The sequence below is a fragment of the Andrographis paniculata genome, unplaced genomic scaffold (assembly GCF_009805555.1).
Source record: "Andrographis paniculata isolate CXL003 unplaced genomic scaffold, ASM980555v1 Contig30END, whole genome shotgun sequence".
Classification (NCBI taxonomy): Eukaryota; Viridiplantae; Streptophyta; class Magnoliopsida; order Lamiales; family Acanthaceae; genus Andrographis; species Andrographis paniculata.
Genome location: NW_026137563.1, coordinates 1,108,194 through 1,122,418, shown reverse-complemented (window position 1 = coordinate 1,122,418; position 14,225 = coordinate 1,108,194). Strand labels below are relative to the sequence as shown.

The window sequence follows — 14,225 nt, the reverse complement described above, 5'->3', positions numbered from 1 at the left end:
ATTAAAATAATTTGGCGGGCCCCTTTGTTATTACAATATTTATTACAGTTCTTGCATTGCATTGATGAATGTTCAATTATTCCAATGTCAATTCTGTCTACAACAAAATTATACTCCCTCCTCCGTCCAAAGTAATTTCTTCTTATTTTCTATTTTCATCCGTTCCACGTTCTTTCTATTTTTAAAATATAATTATGCACTTTAATAGTATTTTAAATTTTATAATTTTTTTAATTTTAATTAAATTATTTACTTATTTTAATCTTAATCTATAATTATTTTTACTAAATAATAATTATTTTTACTAATACACTTTTTAATTACTTACTAATTATACTTTACCTAAATTCTCGTGTCTACGGTAATACATGGGACGAAAGGAGTGGTACTCTCCATCTTATTTCGGTTTTATTTTATTTAAATTATTGTAAATGAAAACGATGATTTTGATTGCCAATTCTTACACATTTACTACGTCACGTCGTTATGAATATTTTTTGGTTGTATGTACAAATAAACTAATCCCATAAATGCATAACTTCATTTCCGCATTAAGTGAAACTTCGATATAATTTGTTTATGCCTAATTTGGGGAATTAGGGGAATTGTCCTAAATAATTGAATTACTATTAAATTTTAGAACAATAAATATACATACACACCGAACAATATATAAACTGCGTTGTACATGACTCTATATAATACTCTTTCTGTCCCCGTACAACGGTCTTGTTTATCATTTTTGTCAGTCCTAAAACAATAGTTTTATTTTCATAAATAACGATATCACCGTAAAATTATTCCTACTTTGGGCAAAAAAGTCATTTATCCTTACTTTTTATCAATTATTCATATAATATCAATATTCCTTAAATCTCGTGTCTAACACAATAAGATTATACTTTTGGGACGGAGGGAGTATAACATTATGTTGTTTTCTTGTTGATGAATATTGATTGTTTTGATGTTAGTAGCTGATTTAATTATAACTTCCGTTGTCGTCGCATCGATTTTTGCAGTGACTAAGTCAAATCAGTGTAATGCTGATTGTTTTGAAGTTAGTGTACTGATTTGACTATAACCGTCATTGTGATTGTATTAGTTTCCATCAACGTACTGCTAATTTGACCAAATTAATATAAATTCACAAAATATATAACTTATAATAATACAATATATAATTTATTCTGACAATACATGATAATACAACATACAACATAATATAAATTACATAATACATTATTCTATATAACACAACGTTATGCTATGTGCTTTGGAGTTAAATGTTGATTGGTTTGAGGTTATTGTGCTAATTTGGTTAAATTAACACTGTATTAACTTAATCAAGTAACCTTGTCTGCAGCTGTGGTTTAAAGTTTGTTTACATGTGTTTTTTTGATGTAGTTAGAGTATTATTTTTTATGTGATAATATTAGGCTATAAAATTTTAAAATACAATTTAATTTTGAATACAAATATTTTTATATAAAAATATATATATTTTTAGTTTAATCTTTATTTTCTAAAAAGTATTATTTAAATAAAACATCACATTCAATAATTATTTTACTAAAAGAATAAAAATAAAAGAACTCCCTAATATGTGAAAAAAATAAAAATAACAAAGTATTATATCTTAATAATTATTTTTTTGTATCCTAATAAAATATCTATTTTTCGATTTACATACCAAAATAATGCATCTATTTTCTTAATAATTGAATTACTTGTCTAACATTAAAAAATACTTTTAAACTTACAATAAAGTTTGGAATTATTGCAAACCATAATGAAATGGATCAAGTTGCCAATTTTGAGGATGATTGTGAATGGGATCCATCATTTTTATTCAATAAAAAATATATATTACATGAGAAATTTATTTGAATGAGATTGGAACATGTAATTAATTCATAACATAATTGAATTTTGTTTGAAATTATTGCGAATCATAATGAAATGGATTAATGATGATTGATAATGGGATTCATCTCTTCATTTAAATATATTACATAAAATAACTGAAAATTTTATTTTGCATCTTAATTTAAATAATATTTTAATACGATATTTTATAAAAATAAAATAAAAGTATATTTTATAGAAACTATATGGGCAGGCTGTACATCATTCAGATTGATTTTATATAAAAAATAAGCAAATCCAATATATTCATTTTTTTATTATAGTAATTTTATCTTCTAGATAATATAAAGAAATAATTCCTATAATCTAATTATTATTATTATTTGACTAAAATATATTTCTATATTTCTATTGTACTAATACTGTATCTTAAAATATATGTACAAAAGAATAGCATATACATACACATATATTGGACGGAGTTTACAATTTGGATTTAATATTATAAATAGTTTAATACTTTAGAATTTATTTATTTATTACATATGTAATAAATAACATTTAATTAAAGTTAGGATGAAATAAAGGGTTTTTATGTGTTGTGTTTTTAGTTTAAAATATTATTTTAGTAAAAAATATTGAGAATTGTATTGATAATATAAAAAATAATAATTTGAATTGAAATAAAAAAATAAAATCTAAGCATTATATTAGTTGTATATATATTTGAATATTTTGCATTACATGGAAAAAAAAAAAAAAAAAAACATATAACGCCATATATTTCTTTATTTAAAGTGGCACCCAATCAACGTGTGGCACGTGTGACCGGTGGAACATTGTCACATGACATGACATCGAATAAGTCCACCCGGAGATATATCCACAATATTTATCCACTCTTCTTTGAATTCGATCTGAATTGTTAATAATTTCGATTAGACTCGTTTATACTTGAATTCGAATTTGTTCAGTGAGCTCGTTAGTTAACGATAATATATTTATATTATTCATATATTAATATAATATATATATATTTGTATCAAAGTGTGTCTTTATTAATAAAATTTGAATATTGTTTTATAATAAATTATGAATAAAATCATATAAATTTAATTTATATATATAAAATTTAAGCCAAGTTCGAGTTAGAGTTCGAGACATACGAGCCGAACTCGAGCATGAATTTGAGCATAATGAGCTGCATTCAAATGACTATTTTAACTCAAATTTTTAATGAGCTAAGCTTGTACAACTAACAAGTTCAAGTCGAGTTTGAACAACCGATATTCGAACTCACTTAATTCGTTTAAATATATTTTAAATTAATATAATTTACTAAAAATAAAATATATTAATTATTATCGAAAAGTCCTGTAAGGGATGACTTGATGGTGTGAAGGGTTGAACTTGTGATAATGAAGTCATGGGTTCAAACCCTGGACACTTAATGCACAATTTTGATCAAGGACTGCGAGTTTAAAAAAAAAAAATACTAAAATTGATGACTTGGGATGGAGTTAAAGGATGGAAATATATTTGAATTAATTATGTAAAAGTAGTGAGAAAAGGCCACAAGTAAAGACTGAATATCACAACTTTATGTGTAATTCAAGTACAAAATTAAGGAGGAAATTCAGATGTAAAGCCATACTCCATGCATCTCTTTTCCTTCCCCAATTAATTAATCTATTTTCTCATAATATATTTTCAATTTATTGTTTCAAAATTTTCTCTATTTTCTTCTTTACTTATAAAAATAAAGAGAAATAAAGTATTTAATGTGAAGGAATAAATAGTTGAAATTATGGGTGAAATGAACAGTGGTTGATCAATATAATATATATAATTGTGATGTACAAGTGTGTCATTTGTCAAAATCATAATTTTTCAATAATGGGAATTGTACAGCCTTGATTGGCTAAGCTGTCTAGGGCTCAATATTGTTCATTAATTAATTTATGGTATGTGTGCTATTCAAGAATTATTTAACCATAAATGATAGGTCATGTATCCTTAAGTACAACAAAATTGTCACGTCACATTCAACCAAAACAAGTGTATTTATCCGCACAGCGAGCGCGAATTTTTACATCATTAAAAAAAAAAGGAAAAGAAAAGAAAAGAAAGAACAAGTGTGTTTATAGGTGATTTTTTTTGTTCTATATAGATATATATTTTTTTTAATCCGGTTAAATAATAATTAACCATGCAAGTCAAACTATAATCTCACAGAAATTTATTTTATTCCAAGACTGATTAACAATTACAAAGCATAAAGTGAGAAAAGAGTAGTATTTTTATTTTATTCCAAGGCATTATCGTGGGGATCGAATATGCATGTTTCCCATGAACAATTCATTCTATTCCCACATAATAAGCAACCCCATTTATAATTAATAAATCGAACCAATTATATTCGATTCAATAAAAGTATATACAACAACCAATGAATATTGGTCTATCCCAAGACAACAATATTTTTTTATTATTATTATTATAGCCATATAGATTGATCATAGTAAGTATTAATTAATGATTGGGTTGCATTGCATGCATTAAATCGACAGCGCCAACGTATTATAAAGTGTTGATATATAGTACAATAACTGAGGTGTATTGGTAATTGAAAATTAAATAATAAAGAGATAATATGAAACTAAATAAGTATTTAATATGTTCTATATATTTAGAAAAATAAATTAATTGTGGAGATCATCCATATATAAACAAACTTGAAAACATAAGTTAAAAAAAGTGTAAATTATTCTATATAAGTTTTTACTACTTTAAATGCATTCAAAATAAAACACCTAAATAACTGCACACAATAAATTTTGTCCACTTTAACAATGTGTGTATTATGTATAAAAATATCAAAACTGAAGCTTATACACATTCTAAAGAATATTATCTTATATTTTCAATTTCAATCGATCATCCAAAAAATATATCAAATTAAAAAAAATCATGGATAGAACCAGAGGCTGACCTTGTTCGAACACCAATTTCAAAATGCCCATCTTCATCATCTTCTTCTTCTTCTTGCCAGGGCATTCGGATTCTTCTAGAATCCGATTCCAAGAAGCCGAACCATCTGCTGACTAATACCTTCAAATTGTTATCACGTACCTCGCAGAATTGCTGGGGCCAGCCCGGCGGTTCGACCGGTTCGAACCCTAAACCGGGGGTCCGGTCCTTGGAGGAAGGGTTGGACTTTTGGGTCCAGTCGAGGACGTAAGCCGACACGCGCCTCCTGAACTTGGACTTGAACTCCGGCCACGCTTGGTACTTGTAGTGATTCACCGCCATGGTTTTTGTGGTCGTCTTCCTCGTTTTGTAACCATCCTGCAATTCGAAATGGTGTACCACGTTAAGCAGTGAATGATCCACCGCGTGTAGCAGCACTATCGACTTGTGCCTGTTCTCCAACTTGCGCCGGCAGTTGTAGCCTTGTGTGACTCCTGCCGGTGGATGAACAGACTGACCGGACGGACCGAATTCGTGGCAGCTGACGGTGATCTGTCCGGTTGATTTGGAGGAATTGATCACTACGCGCTGCAGAAGTGATTTTGAAGGCTTGATTAAGTTTTTCCACGACGGAGAGTATATGAATTCGTCGACGTCGAGGTACATCATCCAGGTACAAGCCTTTCTAGCGTACAGTACACTGTGTGAGAAGCCAGATTCCTGTGTTTTTGGCCACCGCCATGGGTAGGTGTTGACATCGAAGCCTTTTCCGACGAGATCGCGCACGGCGGCTTCGAGATCGTCGTCGCTGCCGTTGTCGTACAGAAGGAATTTGTCGACACCGATTTTGGAGTGGTAAAGAATCCATTCCTTGAGATACTTGGTCACGTTGTAAACCATGGTGGTGGCGCACAGTAGAGACTTCGAGTTGGTTGGTGCTATCGTGCGCGGGCGTGTGTAGTAAGCTATAGATGGGACCACGTGGTTCTCGGCGACGATCACCAATGAGAGCATCACTTCTCCACTAATGGCAGATGGATCTGGCGGTTTGCAGCGGAAGACTTCCTGCGTCGAGGAGGTGACCACCGTTCTGACGCTGTTGCCGGCGTTGTCTCTGAATACACACCGGAATTCGCTCGGCGAGCGGTTGATTCCTTGGCGATGGTTCACACCTTTCGCAAATAAGACGACGTCGTTGTCTGTCGTCAGTGAATCGTACACCAGATAGGACCACCTCAATAGCAACGGCGGCGGCGGCGGCGGCGGTGGTGGTGGTGATTTTCTCTCTGAAGACTTCAATAACACCGGTTGCCTCCACGGAGGGCGCCTCCGGCGAAACCTAGCGGGCATAAGGCAGCCAAATGTTGCTCGATTGGGAAACGGTAGGAAACCAGAGAATCTAGCAGGGGAAATCTCATCGGTCTGAAATAAACATAAATAACCGTCGAAATTGGAAGGAGTAGTTTCCGGCGAGACAATTAACAGGACTTCCCATTCAGGTAGCAGAACCGCTGTGGCAGAAAGCTGCGGCGATTGGTTAGGTGCCTTGCGAAGAAGAGGAGCAGTTTCCTTGCGAGAAACTAGTACGGCGTCCTTGAGGTTGTCGCGGATGGCAAAATTGAGGGAGCCGGAGGAAGCAGAGGAGACGACGACGAAGGCGGCGGGGCGGCGGAGATAGCAGCGGTATAGGGTGGTGCAGAAGATGAGCGATAGGAGAATTACGTACAGGAGGAATCTCGATCGGACTTTACGAGCCATCGTCATCACATCATATCGTCGTTTTAGCAAAGAGGGAAAGAATCACGCACCCCACAGTTTAACTAACCTTCTCCCCTCTTCTTATAGTACTATTATTATAATAATAATAATAATAATAATAATAGAAAAAAAAAATTAATATATAATTAATTTTAATTTATAAACAATATCAATCAATTTTAATTTTATTGTTAAAAAATCAATGAAAAATCGTAACAAAAAAAGGTTCTGCATGTATAATAAAATATAGACGTGTACCTATTTGAAAACTTTTAAATTTAATTCAAACATTTTTATAAACGGTACTAATATTTTTTTCTAGTTTTTTCTACTATCGTACATATTTTTAAGCCATGTGTCAATTAGCTTCGTCCAAAAAATAATGAAATAAAAATTAAAATTGATTCTTGTGAGAATTGGGTTTTGTTTCCTTCTCCATTTTCTTCATTCTCTAATTAGAAAGAATCTTGTACAAAAATAAGAAAATTAGTATCAAATTCTTTAATGATTGAAGCAACTAAAATCATTGATTAGGGCTGGGTTAATTTATCATCTCATCTGACTTAGTATTTTTTTGGGCCACCGCTTATTTGAATAACAAAATTACCTTGTCCACAATGGCGTTGTTGTGCATATTTTGTGCGAGGGAAGTGAGCATTACATCCCGCAATATTCTTCATTTTAACACTTGTATGTTATATTTGATGTTTACATCTTAATGCATAATAAAAATAGTAAACAATATACATTATATGTATTTAAGGATCATCCAACTAAATGCACAAATCTTAATTCTACCTTCGAACATAATATCCATCAACGCCAGGGATCCGGTGGCTGCTGCGAAGACGATGGCATACCCGGCGGCCTTCCTATCACTGGAATTTGTCTCAGGCTGCGGATTGGGCAACTTTTTTCTGCTTTTCGCTTGTCTCGCCATCATATTGAACCAACTTTTTGCCGTGTTTAACATTTTTGTAGTCGTACTCTAGACCGGTTGGTGAAGGAATGGAAATCTCCGGTTGGTGTCGATTCTGCCTAGTATATAAAATCGGCACTCTCTCTTTAGTCGTGAACCTGGCGGAGGCTGATGGCGGCACTAGTTGGTCTTGTTCTCCCTGTATTTGTTGATTGTATTTACACACCGATTACAATATTTTTCAATTATAATCCTTGATTTTACATACCAATGGAGTACGGTGCGCACTAACGAAACTAGCATCTAAATTTAGGGGGAGAAAAATGTTATAATTTATTTAATATTTAACTAATAAATTTAAATAAATAATAATGACATAATTATATATGAATTTAAATAATTTTGAAGAGAGCAAATTTTATATAAATACATAAAATTTAATATTTTTAATACTAAAAAAATTATAAAAAATTTGGCTTGGGTCAATTAACCAAGCGAGTCTCGTCCCTGAATTGGTGCGGTACTATTGAAGACAACAAGAGAGGATGGGAAATAAAATAATAAATAAAGAAAATATATATTCTCACAACCTTCTTTATATATTCACAATTCTTACTTTTAAATACACTTTAATAATATTTTCATTACTATTATTTCTAAATTAGAGGAGAAATAAAAAAAGAATTAAAAATATGTATTATGTTTCTACCGAATTTACACGTATAATGTCTAAAAAGTGTGAATTTTTACCAAATGTCTGAAAATTTGGATTACTCAAAATCGACGTTCCTTGATCGGAATTTCGATTTTTCTTTGACCGACGAATTCTCCAGCGAGATAGCAGTGTATAACACTAAGTCAATGCATGAAGATGAGAATGATTGGAGTTGAGAGGATTGATACACTTTTTCTCTCACTATACACAATCTAAAAAACCACCACACCATCCTTCCCACAGACCTGAGCTGTAAGGCAGCCACATCAGACATGTTGCAGGCATGCAATTAATTCCCTTGGAGCAAAAAAGGAATGGAGTGTTTCTATATATCTCTGACCAAAAGATGACAAACTCAAAGTGTCCATTTTATCTTGAGAATACACTATCCTAGGAAAACCAAAAAAACACAATCCAAGGTTGTTGTTAATGGGACTGCATAGCTGGGTCAAATAGTGCTGTTTATGGGTTCTGACAACAACATAAAAAATAAAGTATTTTGTCAATATGCCAAAAATAGATAATGACAATTTTCAACTTAACATAGTTTATGTAATTTTTTGTGAGATAAAGTAGTATATTGTTATATGAAATTAGAGTAATTAATAAAATAAATATTCAAATTAAGAATGTTAATACCTCCCTTTTTTTTTCTTTTAAACTTACGGTATCAATACAAAATATTAAGGAACAACTAATTATAAACTCATTCTATGCAAAACCCTATTACTTTCTTGTTAAATGGAAAATCTTCTTATTTCCACTTTTGGCATAGGGACAAATCGCACTGTCGTCGGACATAAAAAAACAACAAGTTACTTTTTACTGTTGCAGACAGACTCATACTGTTCAGACTGCAGACAAACTCTCACATACAACAGTTGTTTATTTGTTTTGTCTTGTTCATTTTGTCTTATATATCCAAATATCCATACAAGACAATTTGATACAATGGGGATAGTCAAAGGAACATCAAATTTATCTTGAAAATCGTCTCTTTATGTGTTAAAGGAATTAATTGTTATTTAAGTTACATTCAAATCAGGTTGTTGTATACACAGTATGGGATAACTTCGGTTTAGTGAGTTAACATATTTTGAGAGCTTATCATTAGGAGAGAATTATTGTAAAAGCTCTTATTCGAGTCCTTCCTCATCTCTTGATTTTCACCAATGTTTGATACACAAAATTCACCGGAGAAGTCGATGGAGGAAGGAGTTTTAGGAGACCCAAAGGAGATGACAATCAGTTTGTTGGCTGCATTACTCTAGGCTTGTTTTATAAACTTTGTCAATACGTGCTTGTAACTTCCAGTACTTGTGCATTGAATGTAAGTGTTTATGGAGGATATAGGTTAAATGAGTTTAAGGTTGTTATGTACTATTTTCCGAATGAAGTATCTTCTGGATTGGGATCTCCAGATGTAAGATGTTATAACCCAACTGAGTTAATAAATATTTGGATCATTTATTATTTTTCTGCTCAAGTATTTATATAGATGTCAGTGAACTGTTATTATTATGAGTTAATTGCAACTTCAAAGGAAATTGACTCTATTTAACATGTTCGAAGTAGATTTGTATCCACCATTTCCCAACATTTCTTAATATCAAACTCTATAATAAAAACTAATGACATCTAAATGAATTTGTTTAGTTTTTAATTATAGTTAATTTTAATTCTTTTTATTGCTATACTATATATATATATATATATATATGGAATTGCTATGGTGTTACTATCTTTTAAATTTTATTGTATATTTTTATACTTGTTGATTTTTAATTTTTATGAAATGATCTATTTGTAGAGTAATACTATTTACTTAGAAGAACACAATCATTTCTATATTTTTGTAAGAAGGTAGAAAATTTGTAAGAAAAATAGTACTTCCTTTGTCTCAAACATCGCGCAACATTTGTGTTTGACACGGAAATTTATGTGGAGAGTATTAAGTATGATAATTTAAGATAATTTAGATATTAAGTGATGTGATTGAAGAGAGAATTTATTATTTATTTTTTTTATTTAAGTGATGTGATGGGATAGAGTGAGGTGTATATTAATATATATATATAAAAATATTATTAATTATTTTTAAATTTGAAAATATTGTAGTGAATTTAGAACAAACAAAAAAGAAAATGTGAATAAAATTTTACTATGTCTTGCAATATAGTAACAATATATTATAGTCACAAAATGTGCTCACTCCATCTTTAAATTACAAAGAAGGTGACCCTTTTTTTTTTTAAACTTGTAGCTGCTACCCGAAAATGCGCACTCGGCAAATCTTACCTTGCAAATCAGGCTCGACAGGCAAATCATGTGTAGCAAGTGACCTGAAGCATCAGGGTTAGGCATCCAATCCTTGCGGGACAACATAGTGACTTTTGGTGGACGGAAAAAGTACAATCTGCAAGTTGTTTGGTTTGGATTTGAGTTCCTTAGATACATACAAACCAGAGTACCAAATTTCACTAGGAAAAATCGGCATCAAGCATTTGATCAAATATTAAAAAAAAAAAAAAAAAAAAAAAAAAAAAAGCCCCCTAGGTTCACTTCAGAATAATCAACCAAACCATCAAACACCCACCCGCCCACATATATACATATAGTGTAATTTTATATATCATTCATCATCATCACCTTCTCAAGGCGAAGAATTAAAGAAAAGCAGAGGAATACGTCTATTGCTGTGTTCATATGAGAGTCCCACCTTCTCTACCCCTTCTATCTGTTGTTCAACAGAGATGAATACCACAACAGGCAAGTCCCAGCCCAACACCTGCAATCATCATCTAAACATACGCACACATATGTATGTATATGTCTATATATGTCGAGCACCATGGCAAGCTGTGTTATGTAGACCTACCAAGCCAATGGGGATGGTGCGGACAGGATGAAGTCGCAGGCAGAAGATGGCTGGCCTGCTCCAGACGTGGCAAAGTGGCTTTCGTGACAAATGTGTTGGAGTCGCATTCTTGGCCCGAGGCCAAGAGCTGAGGAGATCTTCCCGTCCTCTTCTTGGAAGTATCTATCTGCAAGCACAAAGATTATGATGGGAAAAAGTTAGTAAGCATATCTGTAATGTTTGGATGGCAGAGGGAAAACCGTCCCAAGGAATTTACAGAGGAATTGGCGAAAGAAGTGAATCAGTACAATGGACTCAACCTGATTGTGGTTGACATTGCTATCAACTCCATAGTTTGAACTTCAATGTCTACCAGGATGTAAGTAAATGATGAATCACAAGTATCATGATAAACATACTTAAAAATGCCATCCTTTAGCCCTCCAGAATCTCACTGCATTTTCATCTGCACGGGCATTTCTTAACTTCAGAAAAAGCTTGTATGCCATTTCCACTTTATCCGCTTCCATCAACTTGTTCTTGAGTTTGCTGCATATGATCTTGTTGGGGAAGAATCCCTTCCTGATGGATTCCTCCATAACTAGAACGGCAGTTTCAAGCCTTCCCATGTTGCAGAGACCATTTATTACATAATCGTAAACCTGCACATCACAAGCATAGCCGCTTTCTTGCATTTCCTCCCATATACTAACCAGCATTCCAAATTTTCCAAACCTAGATAATCTCATAAGCAAAAGTTTATAGGCAGTAAGTGATATTCTACACCCGGCTTTTCTTGCCTTATTATAGATCATCAATGCAGCGTGTGGCGGCCCATAGCAACACAAGGGCTCAAGGAAGTCAGTCACAGTTCCTGTGGGAGGAATCACCCCACGACCTAGCATCTCATCAAACATTTCAATAGCATCTGCAACTCGCCGAATTTTGAGAAAATACCGTATAATTCTAGTGTAGGTATCTAAGTTTGGCTCCATTGAACTACTTATCATCTTCTCATAGTATTTCAAGGCCTCGTCTATATCATCAATAGCAATGTAGTTAACAATCATGCCACTGTAAACTTCCACGCTTAAAGTTCCCTTCTCTTCCAAGAATTTAAAAATCTTACCGGCGTCGTCAACCCTGCGAGCTCTCCCAAAACTCTCGATCAAATAACCATATGTAATGCAATCTGGTTCGACTCCGTCATCCACCATCACCTTCAGAAATTTCTCAACTTCAGTAATCCTGCCAAACCTCGACCACCCTCCAATGATAATGTTATACATAGCACAATCACATCGAACATGTTCTTTCATTTTGTTAAACAACGAGCAAGCCACGCCCACATGTGACCGCTGAGTCAAACATCTTATGGCAACACTCAGAGTTTCCTCATTGCACTTCAATCCATACTGCCCTAACTCTCTGAAAATTTTTGTAGCCTTTGCAACATGGTGGGCTCGAAGATAACTGTCCATAACAATGGAGAGGGTTTCTGAATTAGGACTCACTCCTTTATCCCTCATGCCTTCAAACATTTCCATCATGTGTCGGAAGAATTTCTTCCTACCTAAGGCTTTAAGAACTATATGGTAGGCATCGATGGGATTACAGAAATTTGGTTGTTGCTCCATCGCCCAAGTAAAGAACAAAACCATCGATTCGCCACATAAGTTGCCTCGATTAACTACTTTAGCAAAAAGATCAGAGTTTAGTTCAATGCCAACGCTGCTCAATGAGCGATGAATTGCTGCCTTTCCGCGGAGTTTTTGCAGGAAGATTCCTCGAAGCTTATCTTCAGGCGGCAAGAAATCATCCACCTCCCTGATCTCCAATTGTTTGCCTCCCGAATTTGTGGCGAGGGATTTGTCAATTTTGATGGGCAAAACATCCGAAAGCAAGCTTAATACGAGGGACTCATCAATCGGGGAGTGATTTGTGTTGGTGGAAGCCATGGGAGGTTCTAGGGTTGAAAACGCAAATCCAAAACATGATAAGTGCTTGTAGCTCAGCGTAGAAGTAGCGTACCTGAAGGTGTTCGATGAAATTCCTCTGAGAAACATATTCAAAAGGATGTCAGAAGTACACGGGAACATCAAACCATATCAACAACCGAATCGTGCAAATACTTCGTGCATGAATCGGTCCAATTCGACCCCAAAATCGCGGAAACAACAAAAACTCAGCATTATCTACCAAATCATCTGATGTCCGAGATGCAATTGAAAAAACAAAACAAGAATATGTGCCGCCCAAAAGAAGGAATGAACTTAACATGATGCCAGCCCTGGGGCTGGAGTTTGTCAAATTATCATGAGCTTTCTGATAGGCCAGGATTTTCGGGCTGGGCCTATAAAGCTGGCCCAATTACTAAAATATGTATTGATGTACTTTAACTAGCTAGGGGTACCTTTGTTAGGGGATATTTCCCAAAAATTTATTATTGATCAATTTTTTTAAAATATATATATATATATATCAAATTAAATAATTATTTTTTATTTTATATATTATACTAAAAATTAATTTTACATTCAAAATATTACATCACCATCTATTTGTATCATACCATACAACTATTATTAATATCACATAACAATAGATTCTATTGTTATACATACTATTATGAATTCCATCACATAAAATATATATAATATGTCCAAAGTTTTTAGTAATTGAGAAAATATATAATAAGTTAACATACTTATAGAGTTTGTTTACAATTTGATTATGTATTATAATTTTGATCAATATTATGTAAAAAAAAATAATAAGTTTACTTTTTTAACAAAAAATTACACTTCATCCTATCTAATATGTTCATTTGTTATATTTTTAATTAGTAAAAATATATAAGATTGTTTTAATATATTTGTCTGAAAGTATAAATCATATGAATATTTTTTGTTTTTAAGTTGAAAGACATTTGAATATTTAAATATGATTAATTTTAAATAGATATTTTTAAATAAAAATATATACTAAAATATGAAAATATTAAAAAATATGCATCACAGAATGAAAGTTTATTAAAAAATTAATAATTGATTAGTAAAAATATATAAAATAAATTTGATATTTTAATTCTTTGTAATATACTACTATATAATAATATATTTAAAATTTATATAAAAAAT

At 32.5% G+C, this 14,225-nt stretch overlaps 2 protein-coding genes across 7 annotated transcripts; both read right to left on the bottom strand.

Moving 5' to 3' along the window:
- Nucleotides 1-4,724: 4,724 nt before the first annotated feature.
- On the bottom strand, nucleotides 4,725-6,659 carry LOC127246754 (glycosyltransferase family 92 protein RCOM_0530710). Its single transcript, XM_051268288.1, has one exon. The coding sequence runs from the start codon at nucleotides 6,598-6,600 to the stop codon at nucleotides 4,825-4,827; it is 1,776 nt and encodes a 591-aa protein (XP_051124245.1). The 5' UTR covers nucleotides 6,601-6,659; the 3' UTR covers nucleotides 4,725-4,824.
- Nucleotides 6,660-7,359: 700 nt separating this feature from the next.
- On the bottom strand, nucleotides 7,360-13,352 carry LOC127246929 (putative pentatricopeptide repeat-containing protein At5g43820). Of its 6 annotated transcripts, none has more exons than XM_051268586.1 (4): nucleotides 11,406-13,352; nucleotides 10,878-11,272; nucleotides 10,527-10,644; nucleotides 7,360-7,712 (listed from the first exon to the last, which is right to left on the bottom strand). In XM_051268586.1, exon 1 carries the CDS (start codon nucleotides 13,182-13,184, stop codon nucleotides 11,505-11,507), a length of 1,680 nt encoding a protein of 559 aa, XP_051124543.1. In that variant the 5' UTR covers nucleotides 13,185-13,352; the 3' UTR covers nucleotides 7,360-7,712; nucleotides 10,527-10,644; nucleotides 10,878-11,272; nucleotides 11,406-11,504. The 6 variants fall into 6 exon arrangements, with proteins under 6 accessions (XP_051124543.1, XP_051124545.1, XP_051124546.1 ...); XM_051268588.1 differs by lacking the exon at nucleotides 7,360-7,712 and having other exon boundaries at nucleotides 10,393-10,644; nucleotides 10,878-11,029; nucleotides 11,107-11,272; XM_051268589.1 differs by lacking the exon at nucleotides 7,360-7,712 and having other exon boundaries at nucleotides 10,393-10,644; nucleotides 10,948-11,029; nucleotides 11,107-11,272.
- Between the last annotated feature and the right edge of the window lie 873 nt (nucleotides 13,353-14,225).